Genomic DNA, 23947 nt, shown 5'->3' with positions numbered 1-23947 from the left:
TCACCCCACTGAGGAATTGCACAATTTAAAGTATTGTAAAATGTTACACTGTGCATTATTATAATATGCTGGTGACTTTAGAAATTAATTACGGCTGTTGATAATAGACGATTTAAGTGAGATAACTTTCCACCTTATGATAGTAGCATAATGCCAGTGTATTTCATAAATTACTTCTGAGTGTAAGTTCGTGTTAAGTTATTTCTTCATAACATCTTGCTCATGTACAGAATGCTATTTTTACATAACCATAACTGAAAAATATATATATCTTTAGACATATTGTAAGTGAAATTATTTCACAAAATAACAAAAATATGGTTGTTGCTAAACATAGCATCCTTGTCCATGAGCTTAACTGTCTGTATTATATTATCAATGTCCTAACTATAACATCACTGGAACATTTCATGAACAAAAGCTCAGAAAGGAAGTCGACCTTTATTGGAAAAAAGTATTGCCATGATAATTAACATAGATATTCAAAGATAAGTTAAAGCTTCATATTTGCAAAGCACATCAAAATAAAGTTTCATTTAATCCCATTGCATCATTTGGACCAGCTTTAGTGCATCTCTATAATTGTACAAAATAAATGTATTCTAGACATCTGACACCAAATAAGGCAAGCATTTATCATGTTCTAGCATTTATCATGTTCTAGCATTTATCATGTTCTAGCATTTATCATGTTCTAGCATTTATCATGTTCTAGCATTTATCATGTTCTAGCCTTTTTCATGTTCTATGCATGTATTATGTTCTATCATTTTTGTACGGTAAGACTCAAACATTCAACTGCAGGATGCAAACGTATACTCCTATTTTGTTCCCTTTATTCTGTTATAAGCATCTTTTTTTTAAATTTTACATTGTACACTGTTGGAATTCAAGTCGTTATCTTGTTCACAAAAGACACTTTTATTGATCCAGTTGCTTTAGAGCGCTGGTTTTCAGGAGGGGTTGTTAGGTAAAAAGCATGATTTTTTACATTTACTTAATATGACTAAACCTGAGAGGTTTCACAAAGACTGCCAAAGCAATGTATTAAGGAACACATCCTACAGGGTGGCTGGATAGACTTTTCAACGAGCTTGTGCAATGAAAATATCCTCAAAGGTCAAGGAACAATGGTGCATTCATGACAACCCTAGAAATTCTAGCAAACAAAAGAAAAGTTGACATTTGACATTTTGGAAATACATACAGAAGAACGCAATGTTAAAAATAAAACTCAATTTTTGCAATAGAGATCTTTAACCTTACAATGATTATCCCCTATCACTCATTATGTCAAAACATCCACACTATAAAATAAATAACACTTAACATACCTAGGCAAGGTACAAGACATTCAAAGCAGAAATATTCCCTTTCTTCTCTTACATTAGCCCCCAAATACCTACAGCAGTGTTCTAACATCACAATAATAAGACTGAGCCCAGTTCCTTCCATCCGGTACAGCAGACCAACACAAACAGGAAACGGGCTGGTAAATAGCAGGTGTAAGATTTAAATGGTTTAGAAGAATGTAATGTTGCGTCATTGGTGCCCACAACGGGTTGTGTCTGAAGCAGAGCGGCAGACACTTGAGCAGCGTCATCGTTAAATCAAATCATAAAATCACATACTGTAGCATACCTCTCTAACCATGTGTAAGGAGAGGAAGACGAGGAAGTGGTAGAGGACGAGGAGGGGGGCAGGCCAAACAGACTCAGCTCTTCTCCTCCTGCTCACGCATGCGACATCCCACAGCGGTGATGAGGGCTGCACCCTTGCCGCTCCCGTCCTCAGAGAGAAAGAAGTTGACATTGCACTTAGGGGCCAACTCTTTCACTGTCTGGTGCATGATCCCCGAGAAGCTGTGAATGGATAGAAAAAGACATGGTTGGTCTTGCATAACACACTTAACTTTGTTCATGCTATTGTTACACTGGAACGTAAATCAATGAAGATGTAGAACTTGATAAACGAGAATAGAACGAAGATGAGCTATACCATTTTTATTTTATAACTGCAATAAAACTACACAACCATTGCTGGCCCATACTCAACATTCACCATAATATCATTGTCAACTCGAATAACTCAGTCAATGACTGTGATACATGTTATTACAAGCCAATTGCAGTCACATCATTATTACTCACTGTGGATGAAGCTTGTAGAGCGTTCCGTCCACCCCCACGGTGATGTCCATTTGGTCCAGCCCGCGGTTTTCTCGTATTTTGTCGACGACGGCGGCCATTCCAGCTCCACAGAGCTGGGCCGCCCGGTGAGACACTGTACCACACACCTCCTTGACAATGATACTGTCATCACATGTGCTGTCCAGACCTAGCTGCTGCAGAATGGACCTCACCTGCAGTAGCGCCAAGCGGTCACTGGGGGGAAAATGGAGACATTTTGTTGAGACCATTGCACAACAAAAGGTAGTTATGACACAATCAGTTACCATTTCAATCGCAGATTCAACATGGCTGCCAACCTTTCAATCTGGGAGAGGAATTTAGTTTCGAAAATGCCTCTGGTCTTTAGGGTCTCTGATATCTGCCCTCTGAAGAGGAAGCCACGCTTCGTCAAGTCGATCAGGATGTTTCGCACAATCTCCCCTAGATACATACCGCTGCACATCTTCTCATACCTGAGATGAAGAAAAAAAACATAATCAATTAGTATATCTAGATCTCTAATAACAAGACTATTCAATATCAAATAAAGAGAGAGCAGCCCAGTCACCTCTGCTTGCCAGGGTTGAGTGATAAGTCATCCACAGCTCTGTCATATTCTGTCCTGATGTCATCCAGACAGCCGTTGTCCCCGAAGGCGCCCCACTCCATGTTGACACACATCCTCCCCACATCTCCCTCCACCGTCTCAATGTTCCTCATCTCCTCCATGTAACAGGCGTTGCTGCCAGTTCCTGAAACCACAAACCATACATGTTGTTATGACTGTCCTGTGATGATCACAATGGGTCAGATCAGCTTGGCAATGATTGACAATAACCAGACCTTCTCTCACCCACAGAATAGGGGAAGAGGGAACTGGGCCGGTTTGACAGGTCACACACACCCGGTTGTAAATTGCAGGAAGAAGGTGGGGCTCTGTCTCCCCCTTTAGTATCAACCAAAGGAATGTCTTTGCTTCACAGACAGTTTTCACGCCAAAAAAATCGAACACGGTCAAAAGTGGATACTGGAACAATATTTCTAACATAACAATGTGGGGAATGGTCAGTGATTCCATAAACAAATTGTATGGACAAAATACTGTAACTTGGAAAGTGTATCCCCTTTATCTGTCAAGTTTCCATCCAATACGTTGTACATATAATATGAAACATTTGTTAAGATTAGAATGTGATTTTAGGAGGGATAAGAGAATCTATGTCCTATAAACTGTTCATAGTATGTAGCCACGCCCCGAATGAGGTCAGAGAGCGTGTCAGACTGACAGAACCGTCCCCTTTTGACGAGAGTGCATAAAAGGATTGGCAACAGAAAGTAACATTAGACCAAGAAAGACAGGGAGTTGCAGCCCACGTCTAAAGTGGTTTCAACGTTGAATCTCAGAGACCAGGAAATGTGAGCCAGGAGCTACATTTTTGAAATGGTTGGAATTTTGGACCTCAACACGAGGTAAAGAAATAATCTCACGAGCTGCAACTCTTGTCCATTGTGGTCCAAATCCTGAATACCAACACAAGGGGTAAAACAAACTCCCGTCTCAGACAATCACTGTTACATCTGATTAGCTGTCCTGAGTCAAATATCTCAGCCTTTCAGAGGAGGGCTGGTTCCGACCAAACACAATAATAATAATAATAATAATAATAATGATGTTCTGTAGTTGTCTAGATATAGGGACATTGTTACTCTCGCAATCAGCTGTTATTCTGATAATTCCTACTTTCACTTGTCCTCTCCGTCACTCAAATCTATATTGCCTTGGTCTAGAATTAGTTTTGAAAGTACTGCCTTTTGCCAGGTGCAGGAAACAAAATGTACATCATAGAAAATAAATCGATACACCTGGACACTGTCGAGGGCTCCACAATACTTTGCGAAGACACAGGAACAGTCAACAGTGTGTGCGTGTCCATTTCCTGCCCATGCTCTATCATTGGGCAGAAACCATTTCGAATCAGCATTATAGAAGTGTCTGAAAACAGATGACCAACCTGCAATTAGGCCAACCTCACAGGTGGCTTCTTCATATGCACATGTCATCATGGTCCCAACCGTGTCGTTCACTACTGCCACTACGTCCAAGTCAAACTCCTGAAGTAAACACAGATGTAAAATCACATGTACAGGACGTCTTTGGGAAACATATGCAATGGGGAGATGAGCAGAACTGAATTTATAGAAATACCACTGACAAATATTGTATCACAACTTTATAAATCATGGTAAAAACAAACAAAAAGAGCTGCCTCCAGCAACTTTTGATTGTCAATATATGCCCATAAGATCTCAGCTTGTATATATTATATACCCAAAGAACAGCCACTTACAGCAGGGGCCTTCGTTATATCTAGGGCCAAGAGATTTTCCTGCTCAGGTCCGGGCTGAGGTTAAAGAATCATGCCACCTCTCCACTTACCTCTCTCCGTTTAATCCCCTCTCTGAGAAGCCCCACAACATTCTCCCCTTCACAGTCAGTGGCCTTGAATCCTTTGGTCCAGGTGACCAGGATGCCCTGAACACAGACACAGGGATGTTCTATTAGTGATTCACACACACACACCGACACACACACACACGCACTGTGTCAAGATTTAGAGGTTTGTTGGACACTCAATAAATAAATATATTAGCTACTATCTTTAGAAAACATGCAACAGGACAAACAATGCACTTCTTTTGAGCCTAATGAAGAAAATCGGCACAACATTTAAAATGGGGATCCTGCCTTAGTTTTGAGAGTAATCTCTCTCTGTAATATATATATATTGTTGAGGGCTCCACAATACTTTGCGAAGACACAGGAACAGTCAACAGTGTGTGCGTGTCAGACGTTTACATACACTCAATTAGTATTTGGTAGCATTGCTGGTAAATTGTTTAACTTGGGTCAAACGTATCAGGTAGCCTTCCACAAGCTTCCCACAATAAGTTGGGTGAATTTTGGCCCATTCCTCCTGACAGAGCTGGTGTAACTGAGTCAGGTTTGTAAGCCTCCTTGCTCGCACACGCTTTTTCAATTCTGCCCACAAATTTTCTATGGGATTGCGGTCAGGGCTTTGTGATGGCCACTCCAATACCTTGACTTTGCTGTCCTTAAGCCATTTTACCACAACGTTGGAAGTATGCTTGGGGTCATTGTCCATTTGGAAGACCCATTTGCGACCAAGCTTTAATTTCCTGACTGATGTCTTGAGATGTTGCTTCAATATCAAAAATGTTCCCTCATGATGCCATCTATTTTGTGAAGTGCACCAGTCCGTCCGACAGCAAAGCACCCCCACAACATGATGCTGCCACCCCATGCTTCACGGTTAGGATGGTGTTCTTCAGCTTGCAAGCCTCCCCCTTTTTCCCTCCAAACATAACGATGGTCATTATGGCCAAACAGTTCTATTTTTGTTTAATCCGACTAGAGGACATTTCTCCAAAAAGTACGATCTTTGTCCCCAAACCGTAGTCTGGATTTTTTATGCCGGTTTTGGAGCAGTGGCTTCTTCCTTGCTGAGCGACCTTTCAGGTCATGTCAATATAGGACTCGTTTACTGTGGATATAGATACTTGTGTACCTGTTTCCTTCAGCATCTTCACAATGTCCTTTACTTTTGTTCTGGGATTGATTTGCACTTTTCGCACCAATGTGGAGACAGAACACACCTCCTTCCTGAGCGGTATGACAGCTGCGTGTTCCCAAGGTGTTTATACTTGAGTACTATTGTTTGTACAGATGAACGTGGTACCTTCAGGCATTTGGAAATTGCTCCTAAGGATGAATCAGACTTGTGGAGGTATACCATTTTTTTTCCTGAGGTCTTGGCTGATTACTTTTGATTTTCCCATGATGTGAAGCAAAGAGGCACTGAGTTTGAAGGTAGGCCTTGAAATACATCCACAGGTACACCTCCAATTTACTCAAATTATGTAAATTAGCCTATTATTTTCTGGAATTTTCCAAGCTGTTTAAAGGCACAGTCAACTTTGTGTACGTAAACTTCTGACACACTGGAATTGTGATACAGGGAATTATAAGTGAAATAATCTGTCTGTAAACAATGGTTGGAAAAATGACTTGTGTCATGCACAAAGTAGATGTCCTAACCAACCAAAACTATAGTTTGTTCACAAGAAATTTGTGGAGTGGTTGAAAAACAAGTTTTAATGACACCAACCTAAGTGTATGTAAACTTCTGACTTCAACTTTATGTATGCATGTACACTAATATACACACACACACACAGACACACACACACACACACACAGCAATGAGCAAGTTGTGAACAATATGTCTGAGATGTAAAAAGCTGATGAATGGCTGATTACTTTACACCTCATCCGACCCCTAGTTTAAGAAACCTTGCTGTAAAGGATGCAGTCAGCTCACCGCATCCAGGCTGGTTTGTCTACACGGGAACGAGAAGGTGAAGCCCAGAGGCAGGCGGGTGTTCTTCATGCCCATGTAGTCCAGGAAGTCAGATATGCACTGGACAATGTGGTCAAAGAGCTAGAGGGGGGGGGGGGGGGTGGAGGGTATGTTTCAACAAGCACATGTTACATTTACTTAAGTTACATAGGTAACAAAGGTTGGCTGTTAGAATGTGCTTAATGCGTGTTCTATTATTTCTATGGAAATATAATAGAAGCTGTTGCCTTTTGCCTTTTCTAATGTGTGAGAAAATGTTTATTGTTTTGGTACAGAATGAGATGTCCATACTCTATTGAAAGTCCAAAACGAACTCACCTCCTCTCCGGTCCCCTGCATCACCTCCATAGGAATGGCATATATTTTGTTATGCATCTCTACTGTCCGTCGCTTGCCACTACGGATCTTCACTAACAGCACTCTAAAGTTTGTCCCTCCTAAATCCAAAGCCAAGAAATCACCCTTTTCTGGAAAACACAACATAAGAATACTATCTTTAATTAAACAAAATATTATTGGATTTTCCATTTCATTTATGAGGCGATTAAGAAAACATAAGTGATTATAAATGGTTCATAAAAGCTTATGACAAGTCTTACAATGCATTGTACTTGTTCACTTTATGTAAAGTGTTACCACTGTCATAGCCAATTGAAATTAGGGCTCAGACAAGCAGTGTGTTATCAGAGTTTAATCTCTCATTAGAATTGGATTGATTTACATCAAGGTGTGGGAGTGTTGTGCAATAATTGTGCTAGTCTTAGAAACACATTGACCTTAATCAGGGCACTGCAAGAGGGGCTGAGCCAATAAAATGCACAATGTAATGTCCTTACATGGAAAGAGGCCATCATTATACAGCAGTGTGGCAAAGCATTAAGGATCTGTCAACCTGTTGATGTGGTTCTATACTGCATGGAGATCTGTCAACCTGTTGATGTGGTTCTATACTGCATGGGGATCTGTCAACCTGTTGATGTGGTTTTATACTGCATGGGGATCTGTCAACCTGTTGATGTGGTTTTATACTGCATGGAGATCTGTCAACCTGTTGATGTGGTTTTATACTGCATGGGGATCTGTCAACCTGTTGATGTGGTTTTATACTGCATGGGGATCTGTCAACCTGTTGATGTGGTTCTATACTGCATGGGGATCTGTCAACCTGTTGATGTGGTTTTATACTGCATGGGGATCTGTCAACCTGTTGATGTGGTTTTATACTGCATGGGGATCTGTCAACCTGTTGATGTGGTTTTATACTGCATGGGGATCTGTCAACCTGTTGATGTGGTTTTATACTGCATGGGGATCTGTCAACCTGTTGATGTGGTTTTATACTGCATGGGGATCTGTCAACCTGTTGATGTGGTTCTATACTGCATGGGGATCTGTCAACCTGTTGATGTGGTTTTATACTGCATGGGGATCTGTCAACCTGTTGATGTGGTTCTATACTGCATGGAGATCTGTCAACCTGTTGATGTGGTTTTATACTGCATGGGGATCTGTCAACCTGTTGATGTGGTTTTATACTGCATGGGGATCTGTCAACCTGTTGATGTGGTTCTATACTGCATGGGGATCTGTCAACCTGTTGATGTGGTTTTATACTGCATGGGGATCTGTCAACCTGTTGATGTGGTTTTATACTGCATGGGGATCTGTCAACCTGTTGATGTGGTTTTATACTGCATGGGGATCTGTCAACCTGTTGATGTGGTTTTATACTGCATGGGGATCTGTCAACCTGTTGATGTGGTTTTATACTGCATGGGGATCTGTCAACCTGTTAATGTGGTTCTATACTGCATGGGGATCTGTCAACCTGTTGATGTGGTTCTATACTGCATGGGGATCTGTCAACCTGTTGATGTGGTTTTATACACAGCAGGCAGACCAGAGGAAGTGTAAAATTCCCATTGAGTTATAACGCATGTCAAATGTAATTCATCTCTAAATATTTTGTCACAGAGCTAAACCACTGTGTTCAACAGGTAGAATCACAGCCCGGCTAACTAGTTTCAACACCAGTTGAACTTTTCTTACCTGATCCATCCGGTGTGCTGCGTACATATGTGGGCCACATCTTGACGGTGGCGCTGTCATGGGTCTTTTTCCCCAGGCCGTTCTGGATCTCCGTTCTCATCCTCTTCTTTACCTCCAGCAGCTGGTCATTGGTCAGTCTGAACTCATCCAGGGTCTCTGTGATCTGACGACGCTGGTCGGCCAGCCGGTAGGCCACGGCGGTCACCATGGCAGCGCCCTTGGAGCTGCCACTCTCTGAGAGCAGGAAGCGGACATCTGACTCGGGAACTAGGCGGCGGACGGTTTTGTGGAGACGCCGGGCATATCTGAGGAGATGGGCAGGGAGATTCTTAGTCAGACCAAAATCCTGACCTTAGACTCTCACGTGTAACTCAACCTTTCATGCAACTCAACAACTCAGACTTTTTGCTCGAGTACTTAAAATATAACGTTGATATCTGTATCAGTGTCTCTTTTTTCAAAGTTCATTATAGTATACCCCTAAACCATAACAGAATCACATATCTTCAAATCAAGGTACACAATTAAGATTCACAATAAGAGCTAGGTACATTATGCCTTGTATCCAGGGGGCCCTCTAGTGGTATAGGCTATTCACTGTATCCACAGGGCCCTCTAGTGGCACATGCTAATCACTGAATTCAGGGGGCCCTCTAGCGGTATAGGCTAAACACTGGATCCAGGGGGCCCTCAAGCGGTATAGGCTAAACACTGCATCCAGGGGGCCCTCTAGCGGTATAGGCTAAACACTATATCCAGGGGTCCCTCAAGCAGTATAGGCTAATCACTGTATCTACGGGGCCCTCTAGCGGTATAGGCTAATCACTGCATCCAGGGGGCCCTATAGCGGTATAGGCTAAACACTGCATCCAGGGGGCCCTATAGCGGTATAGGCTAATCACTGCATCCAGGGGGCCCTATAGCGGTATAGGCTAAACACTGCATCCAGGGGGCCCTATAGCGGTATAGGCTAAACACTGCATCCAGGGGGCCCTCTAGCGGTATAGGCTAAACACTATATCCAGGGGTCCCTCAAGCGGTATAGGCTAATCACTGTATCTACGGGGCCCTCTAGCGGTATAGGCTAATCACTCTACGGGGCCCTCTTCTGGTATAGACTACTCACTGCGGGTGCATCTTGTAGAGAGAGCCGTCGATTCCCACAGTAGTGCGAAGACGAGGATTCCCTTTGTTGTCCTTTAGCCTGGAGAGGATGCCACCCAGAGTGGCAGCAATGAGGTTGGCTGATCTATGGGAGACTATGGTGCATACGTGCTGCACGGCGATGCAGTCATCTGCAGATGGTTCTACACCTAGGCGACCTAGGATCTCCTTGGCTTTGGTAAGGCCTTCTTTACTCCTGGACAATGACAGGTACCGAGAAGGGATGAGCTCAGTGGTGGTAAATAACATTAAAAGGTGTACAGTAGTAGTGTGCAGTCTTAAAACATGATACAAGTCGTCTGGACACAAAGGAAAATATAACTGATTGACACCTACTTTTCAATGGCAGAAACATGTTTTGTTTCAAATGTCCCTTTGGTAAGAAGTTCAGGGGTTATCCGACCCTCAAACAAAAATTCTTCTTTGGCCATCTTGACCAGGATGAGTCGCACAAGTTCGCCCATGTACATCCCACTGACCATCTTCTCAAACCTGGAGAGAAAAATATACAATGCATTACTAAACACTGAGAGAAAAGGCAACACGTAAGACAACAACTACTACCTAAACACTAGACTGATATTTTCAAGTCTTCAAGTCACTCGGTAAGATCTACTTTATAGTTTAATAATAACAGCAGACATACAGCTGTTTTCCTGGATTCAGAGATCCCCGGTCAATCTCTCTGTCAAACTCTGTGCGAATGTCCTCCAGCATCCCATTGTCCCCGAAGGCTCCCCACTCTGTGTTGATGCACATCCTGCCCTCGTCTCCCTCCACCAGGTCAATGTGCCTCAGCTCCTCCATGTAACAAGCATTAGTACCTGTGCCTGAGATGACATACCGAAGCAATGGTGAGGAAGAATCTGCCTTCAACTATTTGCAACACTGATACACAATGTTACAACACTGTACACAGCCAATAATATAACATTTGAAATATCTCTATTATTTTAAAACTTTTGTCATGTTTACTGATTGTTTATTTCCCTTGTGTTTGTTGTCTATTCCATTTGCTTTGGCAATGTAAAACATGTTTCCCATGCCAATAAAGCCTTTCAATTGAAAGACTGTTGAGTAGCTAGAGGTAAAGACTCATAATACTGACAATGAAACAGCCATTCTGAATGAAGGCGGCAAATGAATGCCAGGCTGACCTATGACAACCCCCACTTCACAAAGCTGGTCGTCATAGCCACAGGTCATCATGGTTCCCACTGTGTCATTAACAACGGCCAGGACATCCACATCAATTCCCTATAAACAGTGTTGGCTGCAGTTTTAATTTACAGCTGCATGTTTTAAAATTCTGTTGTATATCCAGAAATGAAGGAGAATGAGGAAACACCAAGAGACAACATATTAGTAGCGAGAGTACTACTTCCTGTATATACAGTGTAGCTTTGTATATTCATGATGCTCCATTCTTGTGCGTTTTACTTTATTACTTGTGTTACTCTATTTTTTTTAAATAAAAAAAAATAATAATTTAAACCTTTAAAAAACTTTTTTAAGCGGAATATTTTTATTTTAATATTTTTATTTTCATTTCATGGTAAAGGCTACACCCGTTGTATTCGGCGCTTGTGACAAATAACATTTGATTTAAGAGTGTAACCAATGAGCTTCAGCCCGACTTGAACAAAACTGGGGTAAAAGGATGATAAGAAGGGAAACACTGAAATCAAACAGCGCTGTATCTCTCTGTTGGGAGGTAAGTGGATGTCCTACCTATGATGATACCAACTTCACACCGCTGGTCATCAAAGCCACAGGTCATCATGGTTCCAACTGTGTCATTGACCACTGCCATGATGTCTGCGTCATAGTCCTGAAAAAAAGCACAGGGTTACAATTATACAACCGTGGTGCAACAGATTTCTTTCTAATCATTGCTTATGACTGAACTTCATTGTCGTTGCATCAGGCAAGGATGCTTGAAAACATCAAACCTACCCCACGCTTTTTGATGGCCTTATTCAGAAGTGCCACAACGTCCATTCCCTCAACTCCACTGGCTTTAAAGCGTTTAGTCCAATTGAGCAAAAAACTCTGCAACAGACAAACAGGAAGTTAGGCTAAAGATGAATGAGCTATAATATTTGAACAGTCTTTGAAACGGATACTCTTAGGTGTACTGTCCTATTGGTGTGTTCATTTTGAATCCCAGCCCCCTGTCCCTGCAGGAGGTCTTTTGCCTTTTGGTAGGCCGTCATTGTTCTTAACTGACTTGCCAAGTTAAATAAAGGTTAAATAAAAATAAATAAATTATTCTCTCACCTCATTTAGTTTGGTTTGTGCACAGGGAAATGAAAAGGTGAAGCCAACTGGAAGCTTCTTGTCCTTGATATTCTGCTTCTCCATGAAGTCACCCAGGCACTCTGCAACATGGTCGAACAGCTGCAAAAGGAAAACAATTCAGTGAGGGATATTTATCTCGAAAGCAATGTATGGACAAGGAGAGACTGCAATACACACTTTGGTTGTGTTTCCCTTGCCACTAGGCTTTTAGGGCTATCACTGACGCACTGAAAATGATTAAAAATCATTGAATAACGAAGTAAGCTTTAAACAGCATTTTTTGTTGTTGTTCGGACCCGTTACACCTTATTGTTCATTTTAATCCTGCCCACAGCACCCAAGTAATCATTTTGTAATGCCCATGGTCAACTTGGTTTGACATTCAATATCTCTATGGGGCTAGTTAGGGACAATCAGTAAATTACACATTGTACATGGGGCAATATTTTAAAATGTCAATAGCTTCAAATGTCAATGACTTAAAAACCTCAAACCAACTATAAAATTGTAGAAATTCAAATATTGAAAGCATTTAATGAGACAACTAGAAGGTGTGCAACCTGAAATGATTGTCTCATTTACATTGTGCAATTTATTGACGGTCCCAAACTATCTCCAGGGATAGGCTATCCACAGTCAAACTAATTTTCGCACCCCGGCCGGCTGAAGCTAATTGGCAACATAATTGGGCTAACTCTTCCCACCTGCGAACACACACAAGAGACGCCGACATCAAACCACACCCCGAAAATCACCGCTGTGAAATATATTTTCAATAACAACATTTTTTCCCAGCTGTTTGAAGCTGGTGTACAAAACCGAAAGTAAAATACGCAAAAACAAAACTTAAGAACTAAGCACAGAAATAGCACACAAAGAACCTATCTACAGCCGCTTAGACTTGCTTTCAATGCAAATGACATATCTATAACATATTTCTGTGTGAATTTGATCGGGTTTCCCAAAAAGTTGCATATTGCAGTTTTAAGTCTACTTATCTCAAGTCTGAATCGGGCCCTTAGACATTTACATATGGTTTGAGTTTGAAAGGTACTCCGTACCTGAGTACCGCTGCCATGGATAATGTCCTCAGGAGTGTCATAGACCTGGCTCTCCATCTGAACCGTCTGCTTCTTCTCATGGGACACCTTTACTCGCAGGATGCGGAAAGCCGAGCCTCCCAGATCCAGAGCAATGAAGTCCCCCTTCTCTGTAACAAGCAAAAACAATATGGATGTGTAACGTTCGTCGCACCTTCAAATGCATTTTATTATTATTCTGTGTTCCTCTGTTTTATGTACAGACGGAGGATCTTAATTTGAGCCAGTTTGCTACAGCTGGAAAATAATCCTGCAGCAACAGGAAATGTGAATTATTGTGTGGATTATAATGAATCATCATTTTTTTTGGTAGGGGTTGATGCATTGCAGGAAAATTCTCCTTCAACAGGGTGTTTAAATTAAGATCCTACATCTGTACTTTGTCTTTCTAAGAACACAACCAAATAAATGTTACCCTGGTGGGATAATAAAGTTAATATAATCTAATCTAATGTGGACACAGCAAGAACATATGAGCCACTGGCCCATGGTATAGGTACGTAGGTTATAAATGTACTTCTACAGTCACATTCCCCAGAGACTGAACTCCTGGTCTTGCCCATGCCTGGGTTGACTATCCTTGTGTTGCCCATGCCTGGGTTGACTATCATTGTGTTGCCCATGCCTGGGTTGACTATCCTTGTGTTGCCCATGCCTGGGTTGACTATCCTTGTGTTGCCCATGCCTGGGTTGACTATCCTTGTGTTGCCCATGCCTGGGTTGACTATCCTTGTGTTGCCCATGCCTGGGTTGACTATCCTTGTGTTGCCCATGCCTGGGTTGACTATCCTTGTGTTGCCCATGCCTGGGTTGACTATCCTTGTGTTGCCCATGCCTGGGTTGACTATCCTTGTGTTGCCCATGCCTGGGTTGACTATCCTTGTGTTGCCCATGCCTGGGTTGACTATCCTTGTGTTGCCCATGCCTGGGTTGACTATCCTTGTGTTGCCCATGCCTGGGTTGACTATCCTTGTGTTGCCCATGCCTGGGTTGACTATCCTTGTGTTGCCCATGCCTGGGTTGACTATCCTTGTGTTGCCCATGCCTGGGTTGACTATCCTTGTGTTGCCCATGCCTGGGTTGACTATCCTTGTGTTGCCCATGCCTGGGTTGACTATCCTTGTGTTGCCCATGCCTGGGTTGACTATCCTTGTGTTGCCCATGCCTGGGTTGACTATCCTTGTGTTGCCCATGCCTGGGTTGACTATCCTTGTGTTGCCCATGCCTGGGTTGACTATCCTTGTGTTGCCCATGCCTGGGTTGACTATCCTTGGCATTGCCATGCAAGAGTATATCAGTTTGGCTAAAGCTCCTGGCAACTCTTGCCAAAACTCCACTCTCCTGGGAATGAAAGACATTGTCAAACTGTCTTGAGAACATGTTACAATTAAAGCAGTAGTACTTTATGGGCATGACAACTTCTCCTTTGAAAACCAACAGAACTGAAAAGTAAAAAAACAAAACAAGAGGAAATGCAACATTTGAACCCTAAACACCTACTGCATATATGATCTCTTACTCCATTCACAAGCTAATACCCTGACAGTGTGATGTATGCCACATTTGCTGTGATTTACTTCAAAGTGATTGTTTGACAGGAAATGCTTTTTTTAAATTTATTTTTTTACGTCCAATCCTAAAGCACTGAGTGCAGACAGATTATCAACCTAATTCACCCTACTGCTGTCGCCTGACAACAATAAATCATTGCTAGGTTGGCTATCCGCTAGTTTTCACAGTCTGACAAATTGGTCTTCTGATAGGGGAAAGTGAGAAAGCTTCAACGACCACTCGTCTCTGAATTGCGCTTTCCTGATAGGATGCTAATAGATACTTTTTAGCCTACCAGTAGTTGATTCATTAGATAATGATTGCACTAAACAGTTGCACTAACTTCAGTCAGCGTAGCGTTGCAACATTAGGCTATGTCAAGAGGTAGTCAAACCCATTAGACTTCCTTAACTGCTTGCTTCCTTGTTAATAAATGAACAAATATTTAAAGTGTGAATGACAGCAGAATTCAGCAGCCTGGATGTTACTTATTAACACAGTAACAGTAGGAGTCTTAAAGGAGCAGCTATACTGTATTTACAATATCCATCTTTATTAGTATCGTATTACTTACAAATGAAGACGCTGAAAATCACATGAAAGTATAGATGGCCTAGTGAAAAGCATTGTTTGAAATCTAATTGTCCACTCCCTTCCACAATTCCCTATGGAATAAATGATTGAAGGAAGTACCATGTCACTGACCGCAGGAAACATTTGTGTTGCCGTAGCTGATAGACGTATTCCATATAGTTGATAACACACAACACATTTGGTTGATCATGTTGACCATGCTCACACATACAGCGGGGCAAAAAAAGTATTTAGTCAGCCACCAATTGTGCAAGTTCTCCCACTTAAAAAAGATGAGAGAGGCCTGTAAATAAATAAATAAATAAATACTTTTTTGCCCCACTGTAGCTCCCCAAGCTAATGCCTATAGGCTTCAGCTCAATGGCTTACCACAATCTTGTGGCACACAGGAGACCCGGGTTCCAACCCCGCCGGTCGCACACATAACACAGCCTTCCACCGAGTACAGGCGGTAGAATCAGACACTGACTGCCTGTAAAAATCTGGAGGTGGGATTATGTGTAATCTATGATGTAATCACAAGCTTTTGATAGGGTGCTGCAGGGCTTGAATATAGAATGCTTACACGCTGCAGCAAAGGCAGATTCTACCATGGTTACATGGCAAGCTTGTCGCTGCAGTAGGCCTACAGCAATTCAGACGACAACAGTTCCTTCATCATTGAATGAATGCATTGATGAACCCACTGGATGCTTCATTTGTCAATTTGAAACAGTTGATCAAAAAATGTATCAACCTTCTGCTACTATAGATTAAGACACACCAGTTGTCACCAAATTCTAGCAAAGTTTACAAGTGTTGGACACAATAAGATGCAATTCTTCATGAATCAAACATTATTTCAACTTGCTGTATCAGGAACATCAGATAACCCTTTTCATTAAAATGGTTTGATTTGAATGTTGGCAGATCGAATGTGCTGCCAACTCATATTGACCTGCCCTGAAAGATCATAGGAGAATTGATGAGGTGAGATGTATGAGATTGTGTCCTTTAATATTGGTAAAATTAAATGTAGGTTGTACTGAGGAAATCAGATCCTCAAATGTTTATTGTGACTGTAACTCTAGCCAATGAGAGAAAAAAACTGAAACAATGCCACTTGACCATCTGGGGTGTAAATCATTCCACCAATTCTGTTGCAAAGCGTTTCTTAAACGAAAGCAAATGGAATGAAATGGCGAGGGACTTATCTGAATTTGTCCAATAAAAACTCTAATTTTAACATTTCAGGCTAATGATTACACCCCAGGATTCTTTCTCACACCTAGATGCGTAGAGATGTACGATCTTCATTTCAGCAGTTTCTCACAGCAGGAAAATAATTCTGCAGCAGAGGAAATGTGAATTATTAATGGACATTTTTGTCGGGGTTTATAAATGTTTTGGTTGAGCTAACCTATCATATAAGGCGTAAAAGAAATGCCTGAAAATAGTTCCCCTACATCCTGGTCTTGACAAGAAGAAGAAAAAAACTGTTGGGGGAGGTTCTCTTCTGCACTGTTCAACCAATCCAGTAAATGTGGAGGAGGAGTTAAGATGCAGTGTTGCCTTGTTAACGTCCAAAAGCTGAAGTAGCGTCACATGGGCTGCGTTTCAAAACTCATAAAAGACAGACCCTCCTCCACTCACCCTCGCCTTATGCCCTTGGGGAATCCCCGTGGCCATCTTTGTCGTTGGTCCAAATGATTAGCCAAGCAAGGGAAGTTGGCAACATAAGCCCCTCAGCCCTCGTTTTTGATCGAGTTTGCGAGTGTACAATTATGTTCACTACGGGCCTGAAACACCCCATAATTCAATTCGTGATGACTGTACATCCGCTAAGAAAACTCAGCCAAAATTTAAAACCAACATTAATATGGAGAAGTCAACATACAACTGTAAATAAGTTAGAAATTGTGTTACTAATGCACATGATGACTCAAACACATATGATAACAGTAGATGTTTTTGTTTGGTTTAGCTTTTGGAAACGATAACTTGCCAACATAACTTTCCCTGACATCACACTCATACATCAATTTACCCGATATAGTAGGATAACTAACATTCGATGTCTGTGGATGCGTTGTCTTCTAGCCAAGATATGAAGTGTAATCATAATTGAATGTCGCGCATATAATGCACACACACAACAGTTCCATAATGACTGAAAACACAACAGTGGGATGAACGAGTGACAAATTTCCAGGCAAGAGTGGTCCATTTAAAATTTATTTATTCTTCCCTCGCTCCTTTCCCTGCAAGTGTCAACTCGTCAGACGTCATAATACGTTATCAGAGGTGTCCACTTAATTTGAGGGCTGAGGGGAGAAGGTGTGTCTTAAGTGTTTGGAATGCAGCTTGTTGGGGGACTCAGCAGAGGTCAAATCAAGTCTGATATTCTAAAGTGGAAATTACGAACTTTAGAAGCCTTTTTTAAAGTTTGAATACACTACAAGTTTGTATTTCCTGGTGTGCAGTAAATGTCCTGAAACTAATTAAGATCCTACACCAGTAACTGTACAAATCTTTAACATGTTACATCTTGTCCCCTTTAAAGAAAGGCATACATTTCCCACAATTCTTCTTCATCTGAATATCTATGCTCACCTGAACCGTCGGGAATGGACCTGACGAAGGTGGGCAGCATCTTGACTGTTGCTGTGGGGTTGGTGTCCTGGCCCAGCCCATTTCCCAGCTCCATCCTGAAGCGCTTCATGATGTCCAACAGCGTCTCGTCGGAGAAACGCATGGCGTACAGGTACTTATCGATCTGAAAGACATCAACACATCATCATCATCAATCACTCATGGCTCACATCAACACCATTATCCCAGAAACCCTAGACCCACTTAATTTGCATACCGCCCCAACAGATCCACAGATGATGCAATCTCTATTGCACTCAACATTGCCCTTTCTCACCAGGACAAAATAAACACCTATGTGAGAATGCTATTCATTGACTAAAGCTCAGCGTTCAACACCATAGTGCCCTCAAAGCTCAACACTAAGCTAAGGACCCTGGGACTAAACACCTCCCTCTGCAACTGGATCCTGGACGTCCTAACGGGCCACCCCCAGGTGGTAAGGGTAGGTAACAAAACATCCGCCACATTGATCCTCAACACGGGGGCCCCTCAGGGGTGCGTGCTCAGTCCCTTCCTGTACTCCCTATTCACTCATGACTGCATGGCCAGGCACAAGTCCAACACCATCATCAAGTTTTCATATTACACAACAGTGGTAGACCTGATCACCAACAATGATGAGACAGCCTATAGGAAGGTCAGAGACCTGGCCATGTGGTGCCAGGACAACAACCTCAACGTGATCAAGACAAAGGAGTTGATTTTGGACTACAGGAAAAGGAGGACCGAGCATGCCCCATTCTCATCGACGGGGCTGTAGTGGAACAGGTTGAAAGCTTCAAGTTCCCTCGGTGTCCACATCACCAACAGACTGTCATGGTCCAAACACACTAAGACAGTTGTGAAGAGGGCACGACAAAGCCTATTCCCACTCAGGAAACTGAAAAGATTTGGTATGGGTCCTCAGATTCTCAAAAGGTTTTACAGCTGCACCATCGAGAGCACCACTGGTTGCATCACTGCCTGGTATGGCAACTGCTCGGTCTCCGACTGCAAGGCACTACAGAGGGTAGTGCGTACGGCCCAGTACATCACTGGGGCTAAGCTTCCTGCCATCCAGGACCTCTATAGCAGGCGGTGTCAGAGGAAGGCCCTAAAAATTCTCAAAGACTCCAGCTACCCTAGTCATAGACTGCACGGCAAGCGGTACCGGAGAGCTAGAGTCTAGGTCCAAAAGGCTTCTTAACAGCTTCTACCACCAAACCATAAGACTCCTGAACAGCTAATCAAAGGGCTACCCAGATACCTCTTTACGCTGCTGCTACTCTCTGTTTATTATCTATGCATAGTCACTTTAACTACATATACATATTACCTCAATTACCTCGACTAACCGGTGCCCCCGCACATCGACTTTGTATCGGTACCCCGTGTATATAGCCCCGCTATTGTTATTTTACTACTGTTGTTGAATTATTTGTTACTTTCTATTTTACATTTTTCACTTAACACATATTTCTATTAAAACGTCATTGTTGGTTAAGGGCTTGTAAGTAAGCATTTCACTGTAAGGTCTACACCTGTTGTATTCAGCGCATGTGACAAATAAGGTTTGATTTGACAACCACCTTCTTCTTGAGGGAAATGTTTTATTCAGTTTAATCCACTCATCATTCATACATCAACATTCAAAACATTAAGATTATTTTATCTGCTTTCTCCTTGAAAGGGAACACAATGGGCTCACAAACGACACCAAAAGTTACAAAACATTCAAGTAATACTAGTAATTCAGCTGTCCTTTTACATACTGGGCCTAGTGACATGAAGGCCACACCTCTGACCCTTAATCTTGGGAGAGTGAGCCGTTCTCTCTAAAGCCTTTCCACATCTGTCCATGTGAATGAAGGCAGCACTAGTGAAATAAAACAGGAGTTTATTTGAGGACAGAGCTCTATTGAGCTACCTCGAGACATTCCAGTAACGAGCTAGACAGTACCGGTCTGTAACAAGAGGAATAAAACTGAAAGGAATTTATGTGAGATATAAAATGATTGGGTTAGCACTAACTGTATAAACTTTACTATTCCAATGGAGGAAATATAAAAAGCAAGTCATGATGATTGTCATACAGAACATAGTCAGCATTGCTATAAAAAAATTAGCAACACACACCATACAGTGCCTTCACACCCCTTGACTTTTTACACATTTTGTTTGTGTAACAGCCTGGTTCAGATTGAGGAAAAAAAAATAAAACAAATATATGCAAATATTGTACAATCCAGGTGTGCAAAGCTCTCAGAGACTTACCCAGAAAGACTCAAAAACGGTCCTCGCTGCCAAATGTGATTCTAGCATTTATTGTCTCAGGGATGTGAATACTTAAGTACATTTTCAATAAATTTGCTGAAATGTATAAAAACATGTTTTCACTTTGTCATTATTGGGTATTGTATTTAATACATTTTCTAATCAGGCTGAAACAAATCAACATTGTGGAATAAGTCAAGAGGTATGAATACTTTCTGAAGGCACTAAATATATCAGTCATTTAAGAAGAATGCGTGGAGTTCCTGTTCCAGTGGTTAAATATTACACATATTTCCTGTTCTAACCATTTCATCAGCCTTGAGATTAGGCTGATGAAATTTGGTAATACGTTTTTTTTTACAAACATGTAGTATTATTTATAGTAGTTTTGTAGACACAATTAACCCTGTAAAGAATGCTTGGCATTGACTAAAAATGGCTGCCTGTTGAACCTTCATTGCACTGTGTTCAGAATACCGTTTGAGAGTTTAACCTGATAACCAAATGTAATATGGGTGTGTTTCTCTAGCCACAAGCTAAAAGCCTTCGAGTATGCCAAACAAATATTTAGATATGTCAATGTTTTTTTTAAACTACCACAGCACACATCGCAATAAAGGAGTGAGGATATGTAAACTTAGCTTTCACTGGTGACTTTTTACAGTCATCACATTGTTTCCTGTTTCCTAAAGATGTAGAATGGGAGTGTGGCCTATTAGCACGTAGGACATATTCATCACGTAAATGAGTCAGTACAAATACACACAATCTATGTGATACCTATGCCGCATTCCTTATCCTTGATCATATTGCACATACTGTAAAAAAAAAAAGTGAGAGGATATTGCACAATTAAGGAAGATTGGACAACACCTAAATGTTTTAGATTCCTTTCTAGAGTTGCGTCAATTGAGAACACATGGGTTCTCTTTCTAGCAGTTTCCTACATTAACTGAGTTGATGAACAAAACAGCAGATTTAGAGGGGGAAATAACTCTAAAAAAATGTTTACTTGCAGCTGACCAAACACGTAAAAGCACATACATCTTTTGATCGCTGTTTTGGCCTGTTACAAAACACTAGTTGAGCCCAACAACTTGCAACGGAATGTTTCATTAATTAGCACTACAAGTCATGCAGCAGCACATCTCAGACATCCACACAAATAACCTTCAGAGAATATATAACCTGTACCTCGCTGTAATTTGTTTACACGGATGTGCCAGAGAAATCTAAAGATGTTTGATACTTCTGAATAATTGCTGGTTTTAATCTAGTGACATTACATTTACCACAAGGATATAGGCTTGCCAGCTAGAGTATGTACTTGCTAGCTTTTCTTTAGGCACATTTGCCACTAACACACCCTAGCCAGTAGTCCTACAACAGCCAAGAGAGGAGGTATGGGGCAGTTCCAACATGCACATTCTCAACGTTTGCATTCCTTTCTCTCTCAACAATGACAGAGTGAAATCATTACAGCAAGGGCCTCCAGGAAGCTGGTGGAGGCAATGTCATTCGGTGGCTGAAATCTGACCCTCTGCTCATAAGAGGTGGGTAGCTTTAGATGCTCCTGACCTCTCACAGGGTTAGAGTTACCACACCCTACACATTCATTCACAACAGACGTGGAAAAACCCGTGGCCCACTGCTCAGGGCAGCCCACATCCTGGTTTCAAGGACATTGCATTGGTACAGACAAGATGCCCTGACCAACACTGTAAACGCTGCTGCACGCTATCACAACACAGGGAAACGTAACCATGACTCTAGTCAGAGAGAATCTGGGGGCACTCGATAAGCCCAGGGCTTCAGATTATGTCACATTTTGTCACATGGCCCTGAGCTCTGTGCCTCAAAGCTGTCCTATTTTTAGGAGGAAGGTAGCAACAGCTCTTCCTGCTGTTGCAAGGTCCCTACAGGGCACTCACCTTTTTGACTTTATCATCCTTCAACTCAGTGAAGAAGTAGGCCAGAAGCTGTGCTGCGATCATCCTGTCCACCGATGTGGTGAAGGAGAAATGGAGAGCTAAAAAAAGGGAAATCCCTATAGTCTCTTCTCACTGGTGAGGAGGTTAAAACAAGCTCACAGTTTCAAACAAAGCAGTCATGTATGGGGCTCCTACACAGATCAGTACTATCGCAACACTCTCTCCCTGGGTCCAGGAAGTCAGACTATGTGGAGTAAGTTTAGCTTGCATGAGATGCACGCAGTAGGGGGGCCGGGATGGGGACTGGTTTAAGCCCTTCCTTCTGCCTGTGCTCTGATTGGCTGAACTGCTGAAGCCGGGGCCTCCCGGGCAGAACCCAGCCGAAAGGGTGGCTGGCTGGCTGCCTGCAGTACACACTCTCTTTCACAAGAACATCGGGTGGGGGAGGAAACGAGGAAGTAGAGGAGAGAGGAGGAGGGGAAAAAGAGAACCGGTCTCAATCCTTTTTTTTAAACCAACAGGCATGTTCAGCACGTTGCTGTGGTGATGGCTCATAGGGGTTAAACAGTAGGCAGGGAGGGGTTAGGTTACGTTGAATTGTCCTTGCTCTTGGGTTGAGCCTGTATCACTCGAGTGTCCTCCTCTGACCCCCAAAGCGCTTTTTCTCTTTATGTTGTCAGGGAGCTCTGTAAGCTGACTAATATATTTCTCTGGACTGCCCCTACTGGAGGCTGCTGCTGTCTGTTACTGCACTGCTGCCTACAATGGGCAGTGGTACAAGCTGCCTGAAGGACACTTGTAGGGTGTTGTAAAGGTTTAAGATGTGGCTTAGAGGTCCAGTTGTGTTGCAATGGCAAAGCAACTGACTGTATGACCACTACAAATTAATAATACGTTTGATTTTCAAATATACACAAAACAGAGAAAAAAAACGAGTTTTGTGTATTTTGGTAAGTCTGTTGTTAACAATTTAGAACGTCTCCCTGCTAAATAAGGAATTCAGGCTGAATCCAGGTTACGTTTTGTTCTCTGTCTCACACACAGTGAGTGGTGTGTATAAATGGATGTGGTTCAGCTCACGAGGGTCAGATGACACACCCCTGACGTGTGCTATTCTCTGGAACAGGAGTCCTCTATCCAACCTCTCCCCCACACCTCCCTGCAATCCCTGTAATTGAGCAGGAGGGATTGTCACTGCATTTGTCTGGTAATTGCAGAGCTACCAGGGGAAGTTAAGTCATCAGGGGAAGTTATGTTCTCTCTCACTCACTTCTTTTGAACAAGGTTCAGGGTTTCTGAACAAGGTTCAGAGTTTGCTCACACACTTTCTTTGGACACTGTGCTAACAAACCTTAAAACGAGCTTCAACGCCCTACAACACTCCTTCTTTGGCCTCCAACTACTCTTAAAATGCTAGTAAAAGTAAATGCATGCTCTTCAACCGATCAAGAGCCCGCATCCGCCCACCCGACTAACACCACTACTCTGGACGGTTCTGACTTAGAATATGTGTACAACTACAAATATCTAGGTGTCTGGTTAGACTGTAAACTCTCCTTCCAGACTCACATTAAGCATCTCCAATCCAAAATTACATCTAGAATTGTCTTCCTATTTCGCAACAAAGCCTCCTTCATTCATGCTGCCAAACATACTCCCGTAAAACTGACTATCCTACCGATCCTTGATTTCGGCGATGTCATTTACAAAATAGCCTCCAACACTCTACTCAGCAAATTGGATGTAGTCTATCACAGCAT

At 42.2% G+C, this 23947-nt stretch overlaps 1 protein-coding gene across 2 annotated transcripts; it reads right to left on the bottom strand.

Moving 5' to 3' along the window:
* Nucleotides 1-422: 422 nt before the first annotated feature.
* Nucleotides 423-22250, bottom strand: LOC110499407 (hexokinase-1). 2 transcript variants are annotated; one of them, XM_036956254.1, is made up of 18 exons: nt 22188-22250; nt 17962-18124; nt 13186-13334; nt 12104-12223; nt 11780-11875; nt 11555-11654; nt 10470-10653; nt 10160-10315; nt 9786-10019; nt 8660-8964; nt 6929-7077; nt 6572-6691; nt 4609-4704; nt 4184-4283; nt 2740-2923; nt 2489-2644; nt 2151-2384; nt 423-1862 (listed from the first exon to the last, which is right to left on the bottom strand). In XM_036956254.1, the coding sequence occupies exons 1-18, from the start codon at nt 22248-22250 to the stop codon at nt 1715-1717; spliced, it is 2757 nt and encodes a 918-aa protein (XP_036812149.1). In that variant the 3' UTR covers nt 423-1714. The 2 variants fall into 2 exon arrangements, with proteins under 2 accessions (XP_036812149.1, XP_036812150.1); XM_036956255.1 differs by lacking the exons at nt 13186-13334; nt 17962-18124; nt 22188-22250 and adding an exon at nt 12302-12458 and having other exon boundaries at nt 1715-1862.
* Between the last annotated feature and the right edge of the window lie 1697 nt (nt 22251-23947).

The sequence above is a fragment of the Oncorhynchus mykiss genome, chromosome 20 (assembly GCF_013265735.2).
Source record: "Oncorhynchus mykiss isolate Arlee chromosome 20, USDA_OmykA_1.1, whole genome shotgun sequence".
Classification (NCBI taxonomy): domain Eukaryota; kingdom Metazoa; phylum Chordata; class Actinopteri; order Salmoniformes; family Salmonidae; genus Oncorhynchus; species Oncorhynchus mykiss.
The sequence above is the reverse complement of the archived record's forward strand: the minus strand, read 5'-3'. Positions and strand labels throughout refer to the sequence as shown.

Coding starts and splice junctions, on each gene's coding strand:
- LOC110499407 (XM_036956254.1), bottom strand. CDS start 22,250: ATGATCGCAGCACAGCTTCTGGCCTACTTCTTCACTGAGTTGAAGGAT. Junction 13,335..17,961: donor GTCCATTCCCGACGGTTCAG/GTGAGCATAGAT, acceptor TGCTTGTTACAG/AGAAGGGGGACTTCATTGCT. Junction 11,876..12,103: donor CACAAACCAAACTAAATGAG/GTGAGAGAATAA, acceptor TGTCTGTTGCAG/AGTTTTTTGCTCAATTGGAC.